The sequence below is a fragment of the Nestor notabilis genome, unplaced genomic scaffold (genome assembly GCF_000696875.1).
Source record: "Nestor notabilis isolate BGI_N333 unplaced genomic scaffold, ASM69687v1 scaffold1867, whole genome shotgun sequence".
In the NCBI taxonomy this organism is placed as follows: domain Eukaryota; kingdom Metazoa; phylum Chordata; class Aves; order Psittaciformes; family Psittacidae; genus Nestor; species Nestor notabilis.
Window position 1 is genome coordinate 66,875 of NW_009935893.1, and position 23,601 is coordinate 90,475.

Sequence of the window (23,601 nt, forward strand, 5' to 3'; positions counted from 1 at the left end):
ATACCATAGGACAATGAAGGCATAAAGCTTTGACAAGATTCTTTCAGAAAGTTTTTGGTGAATGCCATGGCTAGTAGCCATGAAAACTAAATTTTTCAAGTGAAACTGCTGGCAAGAAGAGGTTGCACCTAAATTACGAACACATTATCTTCCTACTGCTTGATGCAGATCAGCAACAATCTAAAGACAGAAAAGAGTGAAGCACAAGCAAAAGGGGAAGCAATGGAGGCAGTAAGAAGTGATGACAGCAGCAAGTTGTCTTAAGATACATAAAGATTACAAGATTCAGACAGGCAAAAGAGAAAGGATATCCTGCCCCAGGGTTTCTAGAGGATGCTAAGCCTAAATGCTCCTCCAAAGAGACAAAAATCAGAAGCAGACAGCTATTAGTTGTCTAGATAGAAATATTCAATATATTGTCTTTTCTGAAGTGAAAGGAGGGGTCAGATTGCATAACCAACCCACCAAAGTGTCAGAGCCTAGCCTTTTGCTGGTAAGGTCATGTCCCCGAACATGTGAACAGCAAATTCATTACCAACAGCTCTGAGAGAAGAGGCACATGCAAGCTCATCTGTCCCAAGACGACAGCTCAGATGGGAGGTCACACTGTTGCTCCACCAGGCAACAAGCCGAGAGTTTCCAGAGAAGTTAAGTCTGCTCTGGCTCTTATTCAAATCTGCATTTTTCTTTTTCTTTTTTTTTTTTTTTCAGCATGGTTTATAATACTTCAAATTCCAATTGTTTGTTTCTATGGACTATACTGAGATTTTTTTATGGAAGCTATGCAGCACTCACATGGCATAAACAATCCTCCTGGGTAAAAAAAAACTAAAATCAATAACCTTAAGCTATTTAGAGAGAGAAATAAAAGGGAAAATCAATGTTCCAGTTGTTCAAGTATGTTCTGCATATTTTTAGGTACCTATCCATCACAACATCTTAAATATTACTTAGCTTTCCAGAGTGAAACTTCTCAAACACCCACATGAAAGTGCTCTTGCAAGTAACACACTGTGCTCTCATTATACATCATGTCACCTTACTGATACTCCAATACCTATTGTGAAGGATTCAAATAGGGATACAATCGTATTTTTCTAGGCCTGAGCAGAACGCTTACTTTCTGTGAGTGGGATCAAGACTGCATCCTGCATGATAAACATACTTGATCATTCTCAGGCCTAGCAGCATATCACTACAGCTGGGTAGAGTGCGCCAGCACACCATCCCGAAGGAGCACTGGAAAAGTATACATGGATCTTCTGCAGTGCTCTTCCTGTACTTAACTTCTCCTGATTTATTCAGTATATAATATTAAATCCCATTAGTTTTAACTGCTCTGCTGTGACAGGTGTATTTTTGGAGTCCCCATCAAAATTACTAGAATATTTACAGGCTTCAATCAGTGATACTTTGGTTCATTAATAATACATTTCCCCATCCTTTTTTTAATAAAAGAAAAAAAAAAAAAAAGGCCCAAGAGGTATGTGAGAGTTATGCCAGATGTTCCAAGTCTGCCCCTTAGAAAAATGTGTCTGATGAATTCCAATTGTATGATTTACATAAGCAATATCTTTGTTTGAAACCATTTGCAACCCCCTTATGAGTTTAACATTGTTTTGTTTTGGGGATTTTGTTTCTTTTTTTTTTTTTGGTGGGTTTTTTGTTTGTTTTTTGGTCTTTTGTTTGGTTTGTTTTTTTTTTTTTGAATCAACCAGAGTCATTTGCTTGGCTTTAGAATGGAGGATTTCTCAGCTCCTATTATTTTTCATTTCACTTCACTGCTGGAGGCTGCTGTATTTCTATTCAGCACAAAACTCTTTGCACAAGCAGAAGCAGGCTTTTTCACCCCTGCAAGCAAACAATACTCCTTGAGGAAAAGACGACTCCTAATCTATCCTCTGAAAGAACCTGGGCTGTCTTTTACTCTTTTAATGTAAAGCATTTCCCCTTAAACAAGTAAGTTAGTTGCTAGAAACTCAATATAATGGAAGCAAACAAGAACTGACAGTCACCTAATACTAACAGGGACGGGCATATTGTGTCCTTCTTAGAAAGGCAGCACAGTTTCCTTCTATAGCTTCATACAAATCAGAATCACACACTGAGAACAGAATTGCCCAGCAAGCTTTACTCATCAATTACGTTACAGCTCCATTATCTGCTTTGCAGCACAGCTTCATGGGGAAGTCATGTAAAAACACGAACATACAACTTTCACCTTTTCAGGACTGAAATAACATGCACTTATATTAAAATTCATCTTTTGAAAAAGGTACCTTGAAATTAAGAGATATTATAACTTCTTGAATTAGCATGCACTTGGGGCAAAGAAATCCTATTCTGCACACAAGGCACCAGGCAACTCTGGGATGCTCCAATGATCCTCTTCAAGGATGAGCTGCAAATATTTCCAGAGAAGCAGGCTGAGGTACTGCCTATTTCACTATCACCCTGTGAATCTCCCAGAATATTTTATACTGTAGTTCTGTCAGACTTTTACACTCATACATGCTAAACAATGAGGTATTTTGTGGTTTGGTTTTTTTTCTCCCCCCTATGCCTTTCATTATGCTGAGGATATCAAAGTAGTTTAATATATAAATTCACAATTAACAGCACCAACACTGATACAAATCCTGCCTGGGTCTGTACAAACCCCAGCTCAAGCGAAGGCAACGGTTGAGACAGTAATACTAATTGTGTTTCCTTTTATGTAATGCTAAGTTACAGCCAGAAATAAGTGGAAGAGAAAACACTAATTCTCCACAAAGCACTAACAGCAGCTATAGTAAAAATCTGCATTATTTAAAATCACTTAATTCTAGATACCTTTTTTCCTAGACTTTCCATAGGTCTGGCTCAGGATCTCTCTGGACCCCTGATTAACATTTCATTGTAATTCAGAGATGCAAATGTTGCACATTATACAGAGGAACAGAAAAACTGATTACAAAGTATCGCAATAAATTTCCAGCAAATAGTAGAAAAGCTGATACAGCTCTTTGGAAAGTATTAAATCAACAAACATGGTGTGTAGAAAAGATACATCTTCAAAATTGGATGAAACCATACATTTGGCTGAGATAGTTATGTTCGTATAAAATCTTGGGGCTTGACTTCTTAGGAAGGTTATAAAGCAAAGGATGTTGCAATGCATTTGGCACTGCTTATTCAGCTTCTCATATGAATGCATTTATCAAGATTGTCATGTGTGATTCCAGCTGTCCTATGGAAATGGCTGTCACAGATTGCTACACAACATAAAGCTAGGCATGTCCACATGGAAACCGAAATACAGCAAACTAGGTATAAGAAAAAAAAAACAAACAAACCACATTGTAACTTGGCAGTATCTATTGTGTATACAATGCATGGAATATAAAAATCAATGTAACTGAAATTGAAAACATGGCTGCCCTGTACCAGATGTGAAATTCTACATAATTGCCATCAAACAGAGGGAGCTGTGGGTATTACCATGTTTGAGGCTTTGAATCTACAAAGTTTAACATCATAATCTAGGATTCAGAAGGTAAGTACAAAACTACAGATAACATTTTCAGATAACACAGTTACAAAAGGAGAGAATAATGGAGTGGCGTGATGGCAAAGAGCTACTTGAGCCAGAGGGCAAGCAAGACAAGCAAACATCACGCACTGTAGTATAGCAAATAAAACCCTAGAATAAGAAGCAGAGGACATTCACAGGGAAGCAGCAGTTCTTGCAAGGACTTGAATGCCTCCACAGGTCATCAGCAGCATGTGAGACCTTAAGGCCGCAATAATCCTAGTTTCCCTTTTTCTGAGAAACAGGAGCACTGACATGACCACTAACAGAGTTCATTTTAAGCAAAGTGTGCACAGAGTTCACTGCAGAGTCACAAGAAGGATGGAAAAAAAAAAAAGCTCTGTAATGGAAAAATGTCTAGAAATTGAAAACCTTCAGCTTGAAAAGAAAATGAAGAGAGAAAAAAATACAGAGAAGGCTCAGAGGCAACCGCACCACTATGTGTAAGAAATTACACACGAAACCATACCTACCTAAAATATTTGATAAAAGGAGTCCTCATAAAATGAGCAAATGTATTCCAAGATCCAGGAAGGAGGCAGTAAGATTTCTCAGAAAAATGAAGGGAAGAAGTAACTCTCAATTTACAATCTGAGAGAACAATCCAGTACTGAAAGAATTTACCAAGGGCAGCAGATTCTCTATTACTGGTGATTTTTGAATCAAGACTTAAATTTTTGTCCTGAAAGATGAAGGTTTCAGTTTGAAACCTAAATAGTCTGTATCATGCATCACACAAGGGTGAGAAAGACTAGAAATGACTTGAGACTGCCACAATCCATCTTTTTGCCTGAAGGCAGGATCAGTCATGTAATTGCCACTACTGGCTCCAAGATGTTCAATTACAATCTATTCTGTTGCTTCGCTGCCCTTATTGTTCAAGTCTTTTCCTAAATGTCCGATTTAGAATTCTGCTGATGCAATCTAAGACTGCCACTTCTGTTATCATTACCCATAAAGAACTGTATAGTCCCTTTATTTCCCCAATATTTCCCTTTTAAATACAAAATTCAAAAGTGTTATCACAGTCCCCTCTTTCCCAGTCTTCTCTATTTATTTTCTTTCTCTACCCTTTCAATCTTTCCTCACAGGTCAATTCGTTATATCTCTGACCATTCTCTTTAGTTTCTTTTGGACTTTGGAGAAATCAACATCTTTCTTAAATTACTCCTGAACTGGTAATATAATCTAATCTACAATGTGAATGTGAGCACAGAAACCAAACAACAGTAAAAAAGGATAATTTAGGTGTTATGCCTGACCCCACCTTCAGTAATCACATTTCAAACAACCATTCTCCATTACCAGCTGAATGAAAGCTAAAAAGTCTATTATGCAAAGAACACGGGAAATCTGGGGAAATAAATTTTAAATCAAATAATCTTAGAATCTGTGGAAAAAGTTGACATAGAGCAATATTTTTAAAAAAAACAAACCTGAAAAAAAAACAACCCTTAGACCATACTGAGGTCAAACTGCACATGAGATTTGTGCTTAGCCTTCCTGTCACAGTTAAGAAGTTAACCAAGTCACAGTTAAAAAACATCATTACACACTCACATCATTAAAAAATGTAGTATAAAAACGGAAAAAAAGATGTAGGAGGGATTACAGCACCATGTGGCCATTCATGAAATGTGTACTTTACAAGGCAGACCTCACATGATGGTAGAAAGTGTTTCATGATGTGTTAGCAAAAAGTATAGATTATAATGAACACACATAAAGACACAGTGTTACGGCAGCGCACAAAAGTTTAGCTGACATTTCCCTACTTTTAAGAGCTTACCCAGAGGGTAATATTTTTTTTTGTTACCATATTTTAAATGACTTTTCCTTTGACATTGTTTTTTTTTAAAAGGAGGAAAAAATCCACAACATGGAACTACTTTAATAGATAATCTTAGGCTGCAATCACTGTTTCAAGATGTTGATTCAAGAAGGCATTCAAAGAGCCCAATCCCTCCCACACAAACAGTGCAAGCTGACTGAACTGCTGCTGTTCATACAAAGCCTACCTGAGTTTGCATTCAAAGGGTCATGGACATTCAGCATCTTGTTATGCCAGCTCCATGCATTTGTGCAGCACGCTATTTTCAAAAGCTAGTGGAACACGGTTAAAACACATAATAGGCATGTTCTGCACAACATTTACCTCTGTGTGGCATTACTTGGTCCACAGAAAGGGAGAAACAAGAATCTTCAAATTATTAATAAATTTGAGTATTATGACAAACATCCCATGGCTCTGTTTTAAATCAATGAAAACAGCACCACAGAATCACCCTGTTTTACCAACCTCTCACCAGTCTATAGAAAAATCTAAAAACTAAATTCTAATTCCAAATCAACAGAACAATGACACATACAGACGTTAAGTCATGGCAAAGCAAGGTATTTATTTGCCATAGAAATTGTAAAAGTATCATCCAACACTTACGAATCATCAGCAGGCTAACATGCAAGGCTTGCAAACACCATGCTGTCAGCACAGAGTGTGCTCCTGCTTTCAAACATGTGGCTTACTCTTATGACAGACAGTCAAGTTAATTCCTCAGGATTCACCCCGTTTTTGTTTGTTGGCTACGGACACATTTTACAGAGCCCAAGAACAGGGAGTGCTGTAATGTCAAAATGCTATGTTAAACTGCAATTTTTAGAGCTGCTTCTGCATGAGAAAAAACACAAAACTGATGAATAACAAAAAGCCCCTGAACAATATTCAGAAACTAAGTTTACATTTGGATTTATTGAGACTGCATCTCTCTGCCTATATCTGCCTTCATACAGCATGTGATTTACTGTTATCTGTAATTCAGAATTCAGGTCAGAGATGAAGGAAAGCATTCAAACTGATCAGCACTGCTGCACATGATACTGTCTGCTGCTACAGCACCCCAATTCACTCATTTTTATTAGTGGTGGCTATTGTGTCTGTTTTAAAAAAGCAGTAGTAAAAAAAAAATTATCAATAATGCTGATACAGACTGCCTACCTAAAAATACTTTTTCAAGAAAACCAAGAACTTTACACATTAAGTCTGCTAATAAATAACAGAACCACAGAAATATTTCTTATGTTGATTCCAGGGACTAGAGGCAAGTACCTTTCTAAGCAGAAGACCCAACAGATCATTCTCTCATCCCTTAAAACCTGTCTCCTCCTTCTCTCATGCACTGAGCAAGAGGGACACGACAGAGCTGGGGCTGGCATCCAAGCAGGGCACAGGATGGTGGCTGCTGGCTGTAGCCCAGCAGAAGTCCAGCAGTTCTGTTTTGCCTGGTTTTCCCTTCAGCAGGGGTACCCGCAGCAGCATGGTTGTCTCCAAGTCTTCTACTGGTCTTCCAAATTTGGCTTTAAACTGGCCAGCAGGTTCAGAAGTTATTTAGGAATTAGGCGTAGGGGGGAACCTGGAAAGACGCAGAACAGCCAGAACTGCTGCGTGAGTCTTACTTCCTTAGAACATCATGCTAAAAGGAAAGTGTTGTCCCCTCCCCTCAAGCACATGCAGACATATGCTTAAATACACAGTGCAGATATTAAACTGCAGCTGAAAGAAAGAAGAGGGCAGCAGCCTGACAGCGCAGGAAGAATGACTCCTCACATACTAATGCTGGGTGATAATTCATCCTGTCTTCGAACAAAAAAGATACACCGAACTGAATTATAAGGGCTAATTAAAATGTAAGATTAAATTGACTCCATGTTTTATCTCTGCATCTCCTTACCACATCATAGGAAATTTTAAAGGAGATCATTCCCCAGTGGCCTGAAACTACTGCAGAAATTAAAGAATTCATGGCTCCAGTGAGACATGAAAAAGCCTGTTTCTCTCTCTGGGTGGTCTTTTTAATGCTTCTCCCTCCTGTGACTTCACCCTGACCTAATCAGCCAACTTTTAAACAAGCAAAAGCCACTTACCAGCCACTGACAGAGGCATGTCTTCAGATTTTTACACATTCCCCTGTAATGTCCATTTACCCTGAGACTGGAGGGAGTGGCCAAGCTTCCTACTATGCCTGAACTAGGATCCATACATACATGCTTGGAAGCTAACAGTTTGGTGTTGGAGAGAGGCAAGCTGCCTTCCTGTGTCCAAAATAGGAGTGGTGCAGTTCTCCCTATCCCTGACTCAGCCCGACCCAAAACCATGCCCTCACCACCCCTGTGCATTCCTACAAAAGTTCTTTCTGCTTCTCTGCAATCTGTGACACTTGGAGCACACACCAAGGATCTTGAATGGCTGCCCAAAGATTGTTATAATTACTTAATTCAGCTAAACATTACTAAGAGGTCAAGTGGAGCTTTTCCACAAGCTTGAAGCTTCTTCATGCTTCATTTTTTTCTTAGGCTAATAGATGTCATCATAAAGCAGTGTTTATGATAAAGCACAGCCAACAACCTGTGCCTCTCCTGGAATAGCTTTGGTGTTTCTCTGCAGGTTATTCTAGTTCTTCACAGCTTCTGCACTCTAACACTGTATTGCTTGGATCTACTAATAACACCTGCAATCTCAGCAAATGTATCAGCATATAAATCTTTACCTTCTTAGAGCAGAGACATTTTTTAATATTTGTTTCTGATGTACATTTTGGATGCTTTTCCCAGCAAAATTAGTATATAAACTTCAATTCAGAAAGAGATTAAAAAAATCAGTATTTTTACTAATTTAATGGCTCCCACAATTCTTTTCAAATACATGCACTACTGACTTTGAAAAGGAATTGGAATATGACAAAGATAAATTACAGCTGTCATCCTGCTTCTGCAATGTGACCTCTTCGGGCACACATCCCTGAGTGGAGGCAAACATCCTGAATTCCTAAGTTCTGTGCAAATGGAGGTGGGTGCTTCTACCCTGTGCACTACAGATCACAGCAAAGGATATGACTGACAACTTCTAGAGCTCCTTGGGCACATGAGAAAAAAAGTTATTTGTTTTTTATTAACATAGGCCAATGGATCCCAGCATTCTGAGAGTACACATAAAAGATATATATATATTTTATTATTCAATTAATTTTCTACTTCACAACATGCACTGCAGTAGGATGTCAGCTAGTAATTTTGCATGCTTCATGTCCCCTTGGTTAACACATTTAAATATAAGGAATGAAAGCCATTTCTACAAAATGAGAAATGGCAGCCTGGTAAAGAATGATTAGGAAAACATCTAGGAAACACACTGTAAAAATAACTCGCCCTGAAAGCCCAGATTGCTCTGGCATGACTGCAGCTTTAGAAAGTATACACATGGTGACTGCTCAAGGAAGAACGGCTGGAAAGCTGCTCGTTGGAAAAGGACCTAGGGGTGTTAACTGATGGTTGCTGAATATGAGCCAGTTTGTGCCCCAGTGGCCCAAGAAGGCCAAGAGCATCCTGGCCTGTATCAGCAATAGCGTAGCCAGCAGGGCCAGGGCAATGATCATCCATCTCCCTGTGCTCAGCACTGGTGAGGCCGCACCTTGAATCCTGTGTTTAATTCTGGGCCCCTCACTACAAGAAAGACATTGAGGTGCTGGAGCAGGTCCAGAAAAGGGCAATGCAGCTGGTGAAGGGTCTGGAGCACAAGTATGAGGGTTATTCAGCCTGGAAAAAAGGAGGCTCAGGGGGGACCTTATCACTTTCTACAACTACCTGAAAGGAGGTTGTAGTAAGGTGGGTGTTGGTCTCTTTTCCCAGGTAATAAGCAATAGGACAAGAGGAAATCGCCCTGAAGTTGTGCCAGGGAGGTTCAGAGGAAAAATGTCTTCACTGAAAGGGTTGCCAAGCATTGGAACAGGCTGTCCAGGGAAGAGGGTGAGTCACCATCTCTGCAGGTATTCAAAATATGTGCAGTTGTGGCTCTCAGGGACACACTTTAGTGGTGGACTTGGCAGTGTTAGGCTAAGGGTTGGACTTAATGATCTTCAAGGTCTTTTCCAACACAAATAATTCAGTTCTATTCCATGCAAAGCAAAGCGAACTCCTGTTTTGCATGACTCTGCTTCTCTAGTACCTTGGTGATATCCTCTAAAACGGCTTAATAATCCCTACAGATCTTGAAAGCTCTCAAGCAGGTTAAATGCAAGGCAAATAGACGAGACTCATTTTGTCCCAATGTTGACCTTGAAGCAAAGCATGCCTTCTAACTCCTGCCTGTCTGGCAGCTTGATATATGCAGGGAAAGCGAAGAATAAAGCATTCTTTATCCCTTCTTGCAAACAAAAGCTTGGTTTCAAAGGCATAAAATGCCAAATGAGAAATGAGCTTGGCTACTGGACTAATGCCCAGGATGGCTGCACCTTCAAAAATTCACTATTTCCAGTAATGGCTCATGCTACAATGGTGTGTAGAAAGCCTCATCCCTTTCCTTGGGAAGGACCAAGTGTTGTCACCCAAGTAGGGTTCTTCAGTCTTCAAGCTGATCTTTGAGCCTTTCACAGACCTGAAGCTGCCCTAAGCCTGCAGTCAATGGTCTACCTGTCCCTGAGCATCCATCCTTCTCCCCACTGTGCTGAGCTGCCTATAGCAAGCTGCTGTCTAAGGTCTTTAGTGTCAGCCAAGAAAACACCACACCAATACTTTGACCCTCATACTTTCAGCTTCTGGGGTATTGCATGGCTTTCATGTGAGCCGGCAGAAAAGCTGTGGCAAACAGGAAGAAACATACTCCACAGACAATCTGAGTTCAGCTCAAGTCACTAGAGGTGGTTTATAAAGGAAGAGTTCTAAATAAAATCAAGTAATACTAAAATGCTTTCACAATTCTGTAATATTTATAATGTGTATTTATTTCAACCACATTCTTGAAATTTCTGCAAAATCAATACTTGACACTCCAGTTCCTAATTAAATCAGTTACAAAGACAGAAATATATCACCCTAGAATTAAGGAAAAGAGCAACTATTCAACACTATTCACTGTTAGCTGTAATACCACAAATTTTGAAACTAAAGACTAAAACTCTCAAATGTTTAATTTATCAGAAACCACTAGGAAATGCTAAACCAATAGTAAGCAATGTTGATGTACTTCAATGGTGTCTCATTTAAAGGTCAGTCTTTTCACTCTCTACAGCTACTAGTTAAACCAAGTGTCCTCTCAATAAAATGAAAAATATGTTTTCCAAGTTCGCAAGGAACAGCCAAAAAGGAAGCTGCAAATACTTTTACACATCTCATATAATTTTTATGTATTTTCACAGATTTGTATTGGAAGAAAAATGCAGAGAGATTTCATCCCATTACTACACTACAGAAGAAACACGTTACCAATGTGGCAAGGATGTACCGTATGCATAGAGCATGGGATGTTTGGATGAAAAAGAGGTAATGATGTTCATCTTTTTCTCATGTACTAATGTTGTGTCCCATCTCTGAAAAGAACAGTTTTATCAAGAAACATCCCTTTATGTGGCTACTTTTGGATTTTGCATTTTGGCGGAAAGATCATTTATCAAAGATATTAAGTCCTATTCTATGAGTTTTATTTTTATAGATAACATATTAGAAATGGAATTCTCATGGAATCAGAATAGAGAACACACAAGATGGGAATTTTAACTCTTCTTGTTTTCATGTAACAGAATCATGCCCACAGTTAAGTCAATGTCTCAAGTGAAATTCCAATTGCTCAAAAACCACCAAAAAAACCCAACACCCCAAACAAAAAAAAAACCCAACCCCAACAACAACAAAAATAACCCGGGAGCAACAGCCTCCCTCCCCCAATTTTATTATTTTTTACTGCACTGTCTACCCAAGCCATACGTTCAGAGGACATGCACTGGCATTACCACATAAACCAAAAAGCTGGAAAGATAGGCAACGTCTTGCAAAGATCTACAGAAAATTCACACTCCTACAAACATTTGTTTCAATTTAAGTGTAAGGATTCTAACCTAGTGGCACAGATGGCATGGTTCCTGAATACAATTTCCAAATTAAACTTACCACTTGGGCAATAACCATCTGCAGTCAGCTTTAACCTTTGTGTCCTGGCTAAATGCTAATTGGCATCACTCACGCCTTCCAAAAATTCCTTCCCAGTTTCATCCAAATTCAATTTTCTTCACATTCCATGCTATAAGTGTCTCTAGTCTTGCTGCATACTTTTAAACGGCTGCCAGGAGGGACTACACTCCCATGATACAGAGCACAATCCATTTGCATGGTTTATAAATATTTCCATATCCTGGGGAATGGGGACTATTTTGTCAGAACAAAATTAAATTGGTTAAATTGGTGAAGAGTTGTTCCAGGTACAAAATTAATGCACTCAGTGGAGTTGTTCAGTCTTATATTAGTAACCAGCTATACAGAGCTAAAACATCTGCAAGTGTGCTTAGTTTAAAGACCTAAGTTACCAGCTCATGCATGTTGGGTGGGAATGTTGTAAACCAAAATCAGCTTGGAGGCAAAGGCATGCAATAGCATCCTGGCTTTTCACAAACATACTCTATGTAACTATTAGGTAGCAAAGAGAGGACAGGGAAAAAAACCCCCCAAACTTCTGAATTTACTTCCAATGCCAGAAGGGGGAGGGGGTGGGGGGAAGCAGGGAAATACATTGCATTGTTTATATGTAAAGAGGGGGGAAAACATTTTCTATATTACAATTAATAAAAATCAATGAAAAAGACTTCAATTGAAAAAATGCCTTACCTTGAGAAGTTGAGGAAATGAACATGTCTAGTGAATAAATAGGGCTGCTCAGCAGTGCTTATGTTTTTAATCAATTCCATCTAAAAAGAATTAACAAATCACATTTTCCATGTTACATCAACGTACATTTCGAGACAGATATAACTACACAAACAACATACGATCATGTTATTTTCAAGTCTGAATTACTCAGGAACCCTTCCCCACTATCCCTCCCAAACACTGCCATCAAGATAGCACGATTTACGATTTCATGTCTAAGCAAGAAAGTTTAAGCTGCATCCTGCTATCACTGAACTTACGTACTTCCAAAAGCCTGTATCAGTTTAAGGAAAGGCATAAACTAAAGGAAAAATCTAACCTCTGCCTAAATCTGCACCAGAGCTTTGCAAGTGGCAGCTGCCCTTGGAAGACACTGGCTCTGTTCACCAGAATGCCAAAATGTAAAATGTCTGAAATTTTAACAGAAAGTAGGAGCTAAGCCAATGACCAATTTAATATAAGAATAAAAATAGCCAACATGGCCAAAACACTGATTTGCCTGTTTAAATACAGAAATCAGTACTCGCCATTCCTTTTACTATTACAGCAAATTAAGAGTATGGATTAATTGGGCACTTTTAGAAAGATGATGCTAAGTTCTAGTTCAGGCACATTCACTTTTTTTTTTTTTTTAGTAAATTAAATTTTCAGATCGCTAAAATGGAATAATGTCAACAGCATAGACTGAAGACAGTGTACCACGGATATGAGTATCTAGGTTGTGTAAGTTGAGCTCTAACTATCTAGGTCTAAAGGAAATGAAGTGTCTAGTGGAGCACCATGCTAGAGAGTTGAGACATCCTGGTTCATTTTGCTTCCTTATTATTAATTTACTAAGATTTATATTCAGATTTTCTGTTCTGTGCTCAAATGCATGCTATGCTATGGACATTGAACCCAAATGCATTTGAAATGATAGGTTTATTGATTTTTGCAAACTGGGTAGTAGAAAATAATACAGAAAGGAACACAATTTTATAAATGGGGGGGGGGGGGGGGGGGGAGAGAAAAAAAACCAAAAGTTGTAAAAGGGGGGGGGGGGAGGGGAGGAAGAGAAAATAAACCAAACATTCTGGTTTGAGCCATCTCAATTGATGTACTAAATTTAAACACCATTAAGGAGACTTTAAAAGAAAACAAAAAAAATCTATTTCTTAGAACTTGAATCCTACACCTGACACAGACAAAATAAGTCTGTTATGAGGCCAAGATAAACTGACTGACATGTGATGCGTTACTGCATTAAAATCCCGAAGAACATTGTAGAAAATAATGTCCATGCCATAACAGACGTTAAACTACATTTAAGGGACAGCCATTGTCATTTTTTTTCCTTCTATTTCCCAGTTTTGATATACTGATATTTTGCCATGGTTTTTACATTGTGTGTCACATCTTACTGCTTCTCATCCATCTTTTATTCTCCATTTTTTCCTAGGACACATAACCTGCATTCTTCTTTCAGACTACACAAGCTATAGCTATTTAACTTCTAGAACCAAAAAAAACAGTGCAGAAACTAATATGCTTTTAGCTACTTTTCCTCTGCCTTAAGCAATTTTATACAGAAGCAAACAGTTCAGTTTGTCTGTCTTCTCGAGATAGGCCTTTTCCTGTCAAACTAGTTCAAGTACATCATCAAGGCATGTCACGTACACACTCTTTATATCGAGGCATATTAGGTCTGAGGAAGTATATCAAGGTGTATTGGTATCTGAAGGTATATTAGGTCTGAGGGGCTGTAAACCCAAGGGAATGGAACTTAAAGACCACCAAAAGAAAGACAATGTGAAAAGAGAAACAAGAGAAAACAGAGAGATGTATGCTTTAAAAAAAGTGGCAAGAAGGGAATAGCCTCCCTGCTTTAGTTAGTCATATACAGACAGACCCTGGACTGGTTGATTCAATTACGAACAGGTCTTTATATGGCTCCTTCAGTACAACGTCAGTGCTGTGAACAAGAAATTAATAAACCTGAAGAGCAGAGCTTGCCCAGACCAGAATTAGAAAGCCCAGGAAACTTTGTAATAATTGGCACAAGTAGTTGACCATTGTTCGTTAATTCTCTAATGAGATGAAGGCTTTCCTAGCAAACCAAACAAGCCAACGTTTCTTTAGGACTGGTAACTCTCTCCACCAAAAAAATATATTCATTCACCTTGCAGAATGAAACAAGGGGAGACTCTAGAGACTGGGTATCAGATGTCTCAATTGGCTTCTTTCTTTGTTTTTACTCAGACAATGAAAGAGAAGTGAAATTCTCAGAACTGTATGAAGCTTTGTGTTATATTGGCATTTTACCTGTGTTTATCTGCATGAAGGAAGGAAGATGACAGAAAAGTTATTGATATGGAATAACAACTCTATTCATGCCATTACAGTCACCACTGTAATCGCATCTTGGAATAAATGAAAAAACATCATTAGAGTATAAATATGGAGATGTAAAGATAGTATACGTATACAGAGAAATCCCACTGAGTATAAAAATACAGGCAGCTTTAATATAATACCACTGGATAAACATGTAAGGGTGGGGAGTATATGTGAGTGTTACAAAGTACCATGCAAGCCTCCCTCGCTCCTCATGTCTCCCTGGGGCTGATACCAGTTTGCTAGCACCAGGCCGATTCACATCACACCATTACCATGTTTCCCATCGCACTTTACCATTGCTGATGTCAGTGTCAGCTTGTGTCAACCCGTTTTTGGACTAGCACAGGCACTCCTGCCTCAGGAGCAAAGGAAGTCTGGAAAGATGCACAGAGAGCAGGATAGCATCTGGCTCCTGGCTTTTTTTAAATCCCTTGCTACCAAACTTGATCTCCTGAGCTATGATAATAGCTTACACCAAAGCACGCACAGAATTCTGTTTTGACTTAAAAGCACCTTCATATTTAGACACTTAATGATGAACTGGACTTGCAAGCAGATGTGGATAAAGTTACAATGTGCATATAAACAAACAAGCAAAACCCCTCTTTTTAAAAACCCTGCCAAAAGGGTAAGTAAGGCTGAACAGAAACAACACACAGATGTCAGGAGGGAAAAATAAATAACTGCAATGGCTCATGGACACATGCAAGTTGTAGCCATATTTCCCATAGGCCTACCTCTCTGATCGAACTGTGCTGAACTGATTCCAGTCTAACAAGCCAAACATTGATCCGTGCCTCCTTTTAAGATGACATTAAAGAAAAATAATAAAAAAAAAAAAATCAATATAAATTTTTAGAGGTCTCCCAGAAGAGTAAGGTCTCCAGTGGGTTTTTTTGCTATTGGTTTGCAGGTTTGGTTCTTGGGTTTTACAAGATGTAGAGTAACAACACAGAGGAAGACTGAGCAGAGGATAACACCTGAGGAAAGCAAGCACCTTTGGAGGGAATGAGTAATGAAGGAGACAGACATACAAGCGTGAATGATTTGGGAGATTGTCTTAACCAATTTAAGTTTTGAAAAGACATGAAAAGGCACAAGCAGCAGAAGAAAAACTACCCTGGCAAATACTGTTAGGAAAGAGATGAACCAGAACACACCCATGTTTGGAGGGAGTAGCTGTAGAAATATCTGCAGGAAGCTTGAAAGGAGCACATGCTCACTAGGATAAGGGTCCATAAAGAGCCATTCCTCTTTCTTGTTGCTGCCCTGAGCTCTCCTGCAGAAATCAGGCTGCTGCAATGAAATAGCACCAGAGAGTTCATGCTGTTAAACAAGGATCCAAGGAGAGGGAAATGCCAAGACACAAAGAGTGGAGAGGCAGGCAGTGATACCCCATGCCCACATGCTCCCAATCCTATGGCATGGCCCAGCCACATCTGCCCAACTGCTAGGCAAAAGCAAACCAAAAGCACTGGGCACCCTGCATGGCAAGTCTGCAGAGATGAGAAACCACAACAAGCACTTGGAAAAACCTCTGTGGTGTGGTCAACACACATTCGTTGTCATTCCACCCGTCCTTCTTAAATACCAATTTATTGTGAAGAGCAGCGTCTTTAGCCTAAATGCTGATTTGCTCCCTAGCATAATATCTTTCTACCACTGTAATGCTTTAAGCTATTGTAAATTTTCCTCCAAAATTCATTTTCTGCACTGACTCTCAAACAGGACTTTTAAAGAAGACCGGACCCATGAAGAGAGGCAATCCTGTGAAGAACAAGCTGGTTTTGGATCTTAAAGCCCACCTGAGCAAGAAAGAGGCAATACTACAAGGAGAAAGATTTTTCCTTAGTCTAGTGTCCTACGCTACCACCGTAGGATCTCAGTTGGCCATGTTTAAGAAATCAAACCGTAATAGCTCAGCATCACCCGTGCGTTTGTTGCTGTACTGCAAATCACAATCCAGCAGATGGCACAGTGAAATGACTGAAGGAGCCTGGACAGGCCCTCCCTGAGAGGGGAGAAACGTGGAGGATGGCTTTGCTCCAGCCACAGCATTGTTCCTGTGTCAAAACTCAGCTCAGGCTTGCGAGAAAGGACACCACCTTTCACTCTTTCACTCTTCTGGAAACAGCCAGCCCCACACTGACTGCTCACAGCAGTCCCGTTTGGTTTGAGGTTTTTATTCTTGTAGGTAAATTCTACTGGGAACAAAAAGAAATAATCTGGTAATAATCCCACCCAGACAACAGCCAAAACATTCCTACTTGTGGTTTGTTTTTTTTTTGTACGTTGCTGGGAGAATTCAAGGTCAAAATGTACAAAAATGGTAAGGCAACTGGAACTTTCCAAGTGAGGTCAGCTGGATCACACTATGGTCTCCACTAACACTGATAAAATAGGACAAAAACAAAAACCAAACTATCTTTGTATCTTTCTTGTGAGTTCTTTACCTTCCTCTACTGTTTTCAGTCTCTACTGAAGGCATGCAGGGTCCAGGAAGCACAAGTATCTACAGGTATTTGGTATATCACTTTCATCTCGGTATCATTTCCATAAACAACTTGCAGGAATGAGACTAAATCTTTGTTTTCAGCTTTCAAAAATTTGGAACAGTTTCAAGAATTTCTGCAGCTCCCCCAGCTGCTATGACCAATTTTGTCTTTAAAAGCACTTAAGAAAAATTAGTGATGGAATTCTAGTGTGTTAAACTGGAATTATACATAAAGGTGGCTGCATGGTCATAAGGATGCATGGTAGAAAGAAACAATATGACGATAAACCATCAATTACTCCGTGATTCATATTGGTATCTCTAGAACATATCTGCATCTATACTCACTCTTAATTCTCCAAATTCAAAAATAGAAGGGGGTGGGGAGGAAGGCAGGCAAGGGGAAGAATTACTCTGCAGCAGTTTGCGTGTCATTTTAAAGCCACATCAATTAGGTTAACTCTGTATACATGAATAACGCACATTATTTTCTGTATTTAGTTTACTTGGAAATATTATAGCAAATGGTAAGGCACAGATTAACTGATCTGTTTCCAGAACTCACTCCCTTATGCCCACAGATGTTCAAATGCTGCACTTACAATTGCTGGCAGGCACACATAATTTGGGAAAATGTCTTGGTAGGAAGAAGATTGGGAAAGGCAATGAAAATATGGATTCCAGTTATGTGCAATCTTCATAGTCATTAAGAACACCTACATGCTTAAATTTATTTAACAACAGCAGACTACATAAGCTAAACATTTACATAAAAGTCTTGGCTGGATCAGGGCTTTAACCAAACACAGGACAGACAAATTACAGAAGGAAGAGAGACATATCATCTTCAGTGAGAAGCTCATGCTCATGCTGGAGGCCTACAGCCCAGCCCAGCTCTCTTTTCTCTCATTCCAATGCCTGGAGCCTGAGACCATCCATTCTCTTAACTTCCTCTTGTGTACACCACATTAAAGGTGGGAGAAATAATTTATTTTTTCATATTCTGCTCATAAAAAATGAGAAGACAACTAAAAACACCCTGAACAACGGAGCCGTTACTGTCTCCAGGCATGTTTCCTGGCGATCAAAGGCACTTTTCAGCAAAACTGCTCATTAAATTATGAACCTATTGTAACTATGTAAATAAGCCATAAATTAAGAGACTCAGGTTAAAGTAGGGCAATCTAGAGAGTACATCATTAGCTCAGTATCGATTTATCCAGTATCATCTGTGTTCCAGCACATTTGCGGTCTAGTAACCTAACAGCTTCTGGCACACAAAAAGTAATGCAGATATTTATCCTCTGTCAGTGTACTGGTTGCATCAAAAATAAGCCTGGGCCTCTCCAGAATCTCCACATGCTGGACTAAAGCACAGAAGACTGTCGGGATGTGTTGTTTTATCATGTTTAACAAAGGACAATCCACCTACCAGAGAAAGGCAGAAGTAAAATGATGTAGCTGATGAGGGCGAACGCTGGTGATTATTAATACTTGTAAGGTTTTTAGGTTTTATGATGTGTCGCCAAATCAGCAATGAAACTTGATGAAAGACAGTAGTTAAACAAAACCCAAACAACCCAAAACACAAAAGCAGTCATACCCACTGAAATCTCCTATCCCTTATCCTACAGTTAAGCAGAAAAAATAACCAGGCAGGCTCAGTAGCACAGGATAGTTTGACCCTGACCTAATGGGATCATTGGGCAAATTCTCAAGGCTCTGTGATGCTGACAGTAGGATACACAGAGGGATGCTGCAGTAACTGCAGCCCAGGCCTTCCCTTGGCCGCAAGCAGGGGCACTGGGGGGACACTGTCCTCCCCCCCAGCCCTTCCAGGGGGTGTTGCACCCAGCCATGAACAGAAGCCTTTGGGCTGGTGTGGCAGCCCTGGCTAGCTGGTCCCCACCTTGGGCTGAACTTAAGTGTCATGTAGGGTTAGGTGAGCCAGCTGCTGGTGAGACACCAATAGCCATCTTGGAAGGGAGGAAGGTGGGACCTGCAGAACAAATATCTGCTTCCAAATTTCCAGTTGAAATGAACCGCTGCATCTAAAATAACAAACTTCTGCTCATAAACAGGCTACAACTAAATCACTCCAAATCACAGCAGAATGCCACTGGCAGCCGCAGGTCTGTATTCTGATCATCACACACATCCTTTTGTGGTTTGTTGGCTGATATTCCTAGGAGTGATGCAGGTAGTTATTGCGGCCTTTACCTGATCTGTACATCAAAATAGCAGCTGTGGGCAATTTGTGTGCAACAGTCATGTCTATAGCACCTGACTGTGTCCATACACTTCAAAGCCTGAGGTTTTTTGTATTACTTGCATCAGCACCTGCTGATGGCAGCGATACTCACAGAGGGCATGCAGTTACCCTAAATACAAGGGAATTTAAATAACTGGATCTTTCATGGAATCAAAGCTGCAAAAATAATGCCTTCTATAACTTTAAAGGAACATGAAAAGGGGTGTCTGGGTAAAGAGGTTTCATGTGGTATTTTCATGCGCTTCAGTGAGGGCTGTGTGATAACACGAAAAGGCTGATAACATGAAAAAGGCGATAACATGAGCAAGAGGCTAAGATAGGATCAAGGATGTGTCAAATTATAGCAACATGAGTTAGTATAGCACGGGTGAACAACTTTTTGAAGAAAATGTTTATTAGAAAATTCTAAATTAAGAAAGTGAGTAAAAAAAACCAAACCCAAACAACTGTTGGCTATTATTTACTCCTGCTCTGCTTAAAGAGACCCAAGTTAGGTCTAAATAAGCTGGCCTGCTTATATGATAAATGGTTGTGCCCTAAAGATACATTAATACAGATCCCAGAAGCTGTTAGCACCTAACTTCTCTTGTACTAATCCTTCTTGCCTCACTGCTGGGCTAACTGCTGTGCTGACTAAATTCAAGAGCTGGCTCAATGGAAGTTAGTTTTTCTGGTTAGCTTCCACATCATGTTGCTCTTGGCTCTATCATCCATGTTGCCTATTAACTGAAGCCACTCAGAGGATGATGAATTCTGGCTGATTATTCAGGTCAAAGAAGCAGTACACATTTTCAATACGACTTCTGCTAGCATATGCCTTTGTCTCTCAGTTTCACAAACATACTAAGAAAACAGGATCTAAGATGAAGTTACCTGTTCATTTTTGGTCAGTCTTGTCTTGTTATGGATGTCAGAAGTAACCAGGTTGAATCCATGTTTCTCTGATAAAATTCTCAAAAGCAAAACCACAGTTCGACTCCCACACTTTCCAACTCTGTTGTAGACCACCTGGCTGGGGAAAGGAAGTACCTAAATAAAGATTGAAAAAACATGGAGTCAGTATATTGGTATTTTTGTTTCTGTGTACCTCTGAATCACAGCATGATTTGACTGTAAGCCAACAAATACATACAGGAGAATTTCTAGGGCTCTGACCAGGTCAGAAGTATTCACTTCCACCAGCAAGCTAGAAGCTCTTTAGTATAGAAACACATGCCTCAGAGTGTGGCAAACTGAGATTTCCCCCTCATAATCCAGTTTAACCCAACATTGCAGATTGGTAACTACTCCAGAAACATTAAGCCACCGCTGATGTCTTCTAGAGAAGACGATGATGGGCTTAAGCTTGCTGCTTGGTAACCTCAGTACAAAGTCACCTTCAGTTGACTGCCTCCCATTCAAAGAACAAAGAGGAGTGACTTTTCACTACAGTTCGGCAACTCAAAGTGAAGCTGACATAATGCAAGAGGAATGCTTTAATTGCAAAACTTCAGCTTAAAAAGAAAAAAAATAAAACCCAGCAACAACCACCAGTTGCACAGAGCTAAGATTAATCAACTGTTTCAACTTCAAATATAAACACCAATCTTCCAAAGAAACTCAAGAACAAATCATGGCACTGGCTAGTCATGTACTTACAGAATAAACAATGCTTGGGACACAGGCAGCCTGGAGGTCAACTGGCAGAGTCTGATCACCTCTGTAAAGGTAATGTTCACTAAACCTCAAAACAAAACAGCCACATCCAACCTGCCCACTGGGAATGGCCTCCAGCCCATGCTTACTCTTGCACCATGGTCTCCTCCATGGGAAACCACAAGTGAGCAGTAATTCACTGTCTTGAAGTACACTAGATGCAACTTTGGTTTGTTTCTGGATGATATTCATGGGCTATTGCTTCAGTAAAAGGCATTCTGAAGTCACACTATTGCACTAGACAGTGTATAGCATACAGCAGCAGCATCTGATAATATAGGCCAAGAGGCATCTTTTTTCAAGCCTTTTCAATTGGCTTACATAGTCAGGAGCTCAGTTTCATCCACAGCGGTGCATATATCACACTCTCTTATGGAAAGCTCATTTCTCTAGTAAGAGGACGGCACAAAATGTTTCCTGACACAGGGCGTGCATCCAGGTTCCAGGCGACATATGCTCAGTGCAAAAAACCCTCACACACCAGTGATAGTGTGTCTCAACCTATAGTTACTTCTGCTGTTGATGCAATCACATTCTCCAAGCAGGAGGATTTCTAACATAAAAGCAGTCATACAAAGCATATGGGCTTCTGGCACTTCTTATGGTATTTGAAAAGCTAATAGATCTTTATTAGAGAAGAAAAATGGTTCCTCAGGAAACCTTTCAGATTACTTTCCAAGAGGATTGCAAACTAGAATTAAAAAAAATCATAAATAAAAGGAAAATCTGAATTCCTCTCTATATAATGGTAACATACTTGCACTTTGCTATTGATGTTACACTTCATGACAATAAGAACATTACTATCGTTACTGTTGCGGTGTTTAGGATACTCTTCACTGCAACATAAACATGGAAACTGTCATTCTTCAAGTTACCTGGGGAAGGGGTAGGTATTTGGTGATCATGGCCTTCATTAAGCTTTCCAAGTTTCATTACATCTGCTGATTCAGCAACTAAACATGAGCCTCCCAAGGCTCATACAGAACCCACATAACACACCAAGTCTCAGTATTTCATTTTGGGTTTCTTTGTTTTGTAATTTTTGTTATTGTTACTTAGCCCCCTTATTCCTTATCAATCGTTCCTTCAGAAGCCTTCATTCCTATGAAATGCAAAATCCCAGCCTCAATGACGAGAAAACTCCAAAGGTGATGAATTTAACACATCTCTGCTACAACTGTAGCTAACCTTTTCCAACACAACGGCTAATGATGTCTGAAAGGTTAACATCTGAACACATTATATTATGTTGATTGTAACACCAGGGACAGCATCATGAAAAGTTTTCCTTACTCAAGAACACACACAAGCCATATTCTAGATGGTCCGCTTTTTGATTCATTTCTTCACACAACAAAAACCAGTATTTGCCACAGCCATGCAGCACTACCCACACAACCACCTTGTAACTTGTGGAATGGATGGCAGTTTCTCCTCTGCTCAGACGTACACTTCTGGCATACCATGCTGTGCAAATATGTGAAAGTCTTCAAGAGAAATGCTAAGTAGATGCTGACAAGTGTCAGTGAAGGAGCAAGAGCACACACAGCATGTGTTTGCCTAGCATCCTGGAAATGTGATAAATGATGAGAGGTTTAGAGCTATGGAAACATTTTAAAATGCTCCATTAACTCCTTGGATTTTCATAACAGTGTTGCACTTTGCCATATATCAAGCAAAATTTTGTCCTCACTGGTACTTCATTCACATGGAATTTTGCTGCATGCAGATCACATCCCAGTGCTAATTAAATCCCTGACTTGATTAGCCAGTAACTTTGGGTGAATCTTAATAATATCATTCTTTAAAATGAAATTAAAGTAGGCATTTATAAGGTCTCTTTTCCACATGCAAGCAACTAACTTTACCAGCTAAAAAAATGACAGTTGCCACCAAGTTCGGCCAGTTCTCACCTTTCTTTTTGAAACTCACCCTCCTATGTAGCACAATTCTGTTTTGCACACTGACAATAACCATGGCAACCCCCAAAAAGAAACTGTAAGCAAATACTCACTGCAGTTATACAAAACTGAAATAAAGGGCTATTATTTTCAGACAACTGTTTAGCTTAAAGGAGACAAATATGTTAACGCCTTAATTCAGTAAATGTCTGAATGCACCTAGGTAAAAATCAGACAGGATTCAAGATAAATAAATGCAACAGCTCAAAGTTCACTTCAGAAGAACATAGTCATTAACAGTAATCAAAACTTCACAGATAGCACTGCCGAATGTGACTGGCTTTAAGGATGTGCTGCTGAAGCTTTGCTCATGTTTCTTCTGTATACATCACCTTTCCACTTCCACACCTGAGTGCACCAGAGGGTATGCCCAGTACACAAAGCCACTCAGTACGCAGGCTTTTGGGACATAAGCAAGTAACCGTTTAATGTGACCAGTTCCCTCAGGATGCTGCAGACCTTTTTTCTGCATTTTAGAAAATGTCTAATTTTCTAAAATGTCTAAATTTGATGAAGAAATATTTCTTCCTGGATCCTGAGT

General features: G+C 39.6%; 1 protein-coding gene across 1 annotated transcript in view; it reads right to left on the minus strand.

Moving 5' to 3' along the window:
- Positions 1 to 23,601, minus strand: part of UST (uronyl-2-sulfotransferase) — a gene marked incomplete at its 5' end in the record, with an annotated part of 141,098 nt that overhangs the window by 56,234 nt on the left and 61,263 nt on the right. Inside the window, 3 exons of the mRNA XM_010018040.1 lie at positions 12,218 to 12,297; positions 20,275 to 20,430; positions 21,854 to 21,935. Of these exons, the coding sequence (XP_010016342.1) occupies positions 12,218 to 12,297; positions 20,275 to 20,430; positions 21,854 to 21,935 (318 nt within the window). The remainder of the gene's footprint in view (positions 1 to 12,217; positions 12,298 to 20,274; positions 20,431 to 21,853; positions 21,936 to 23,601) is intronic.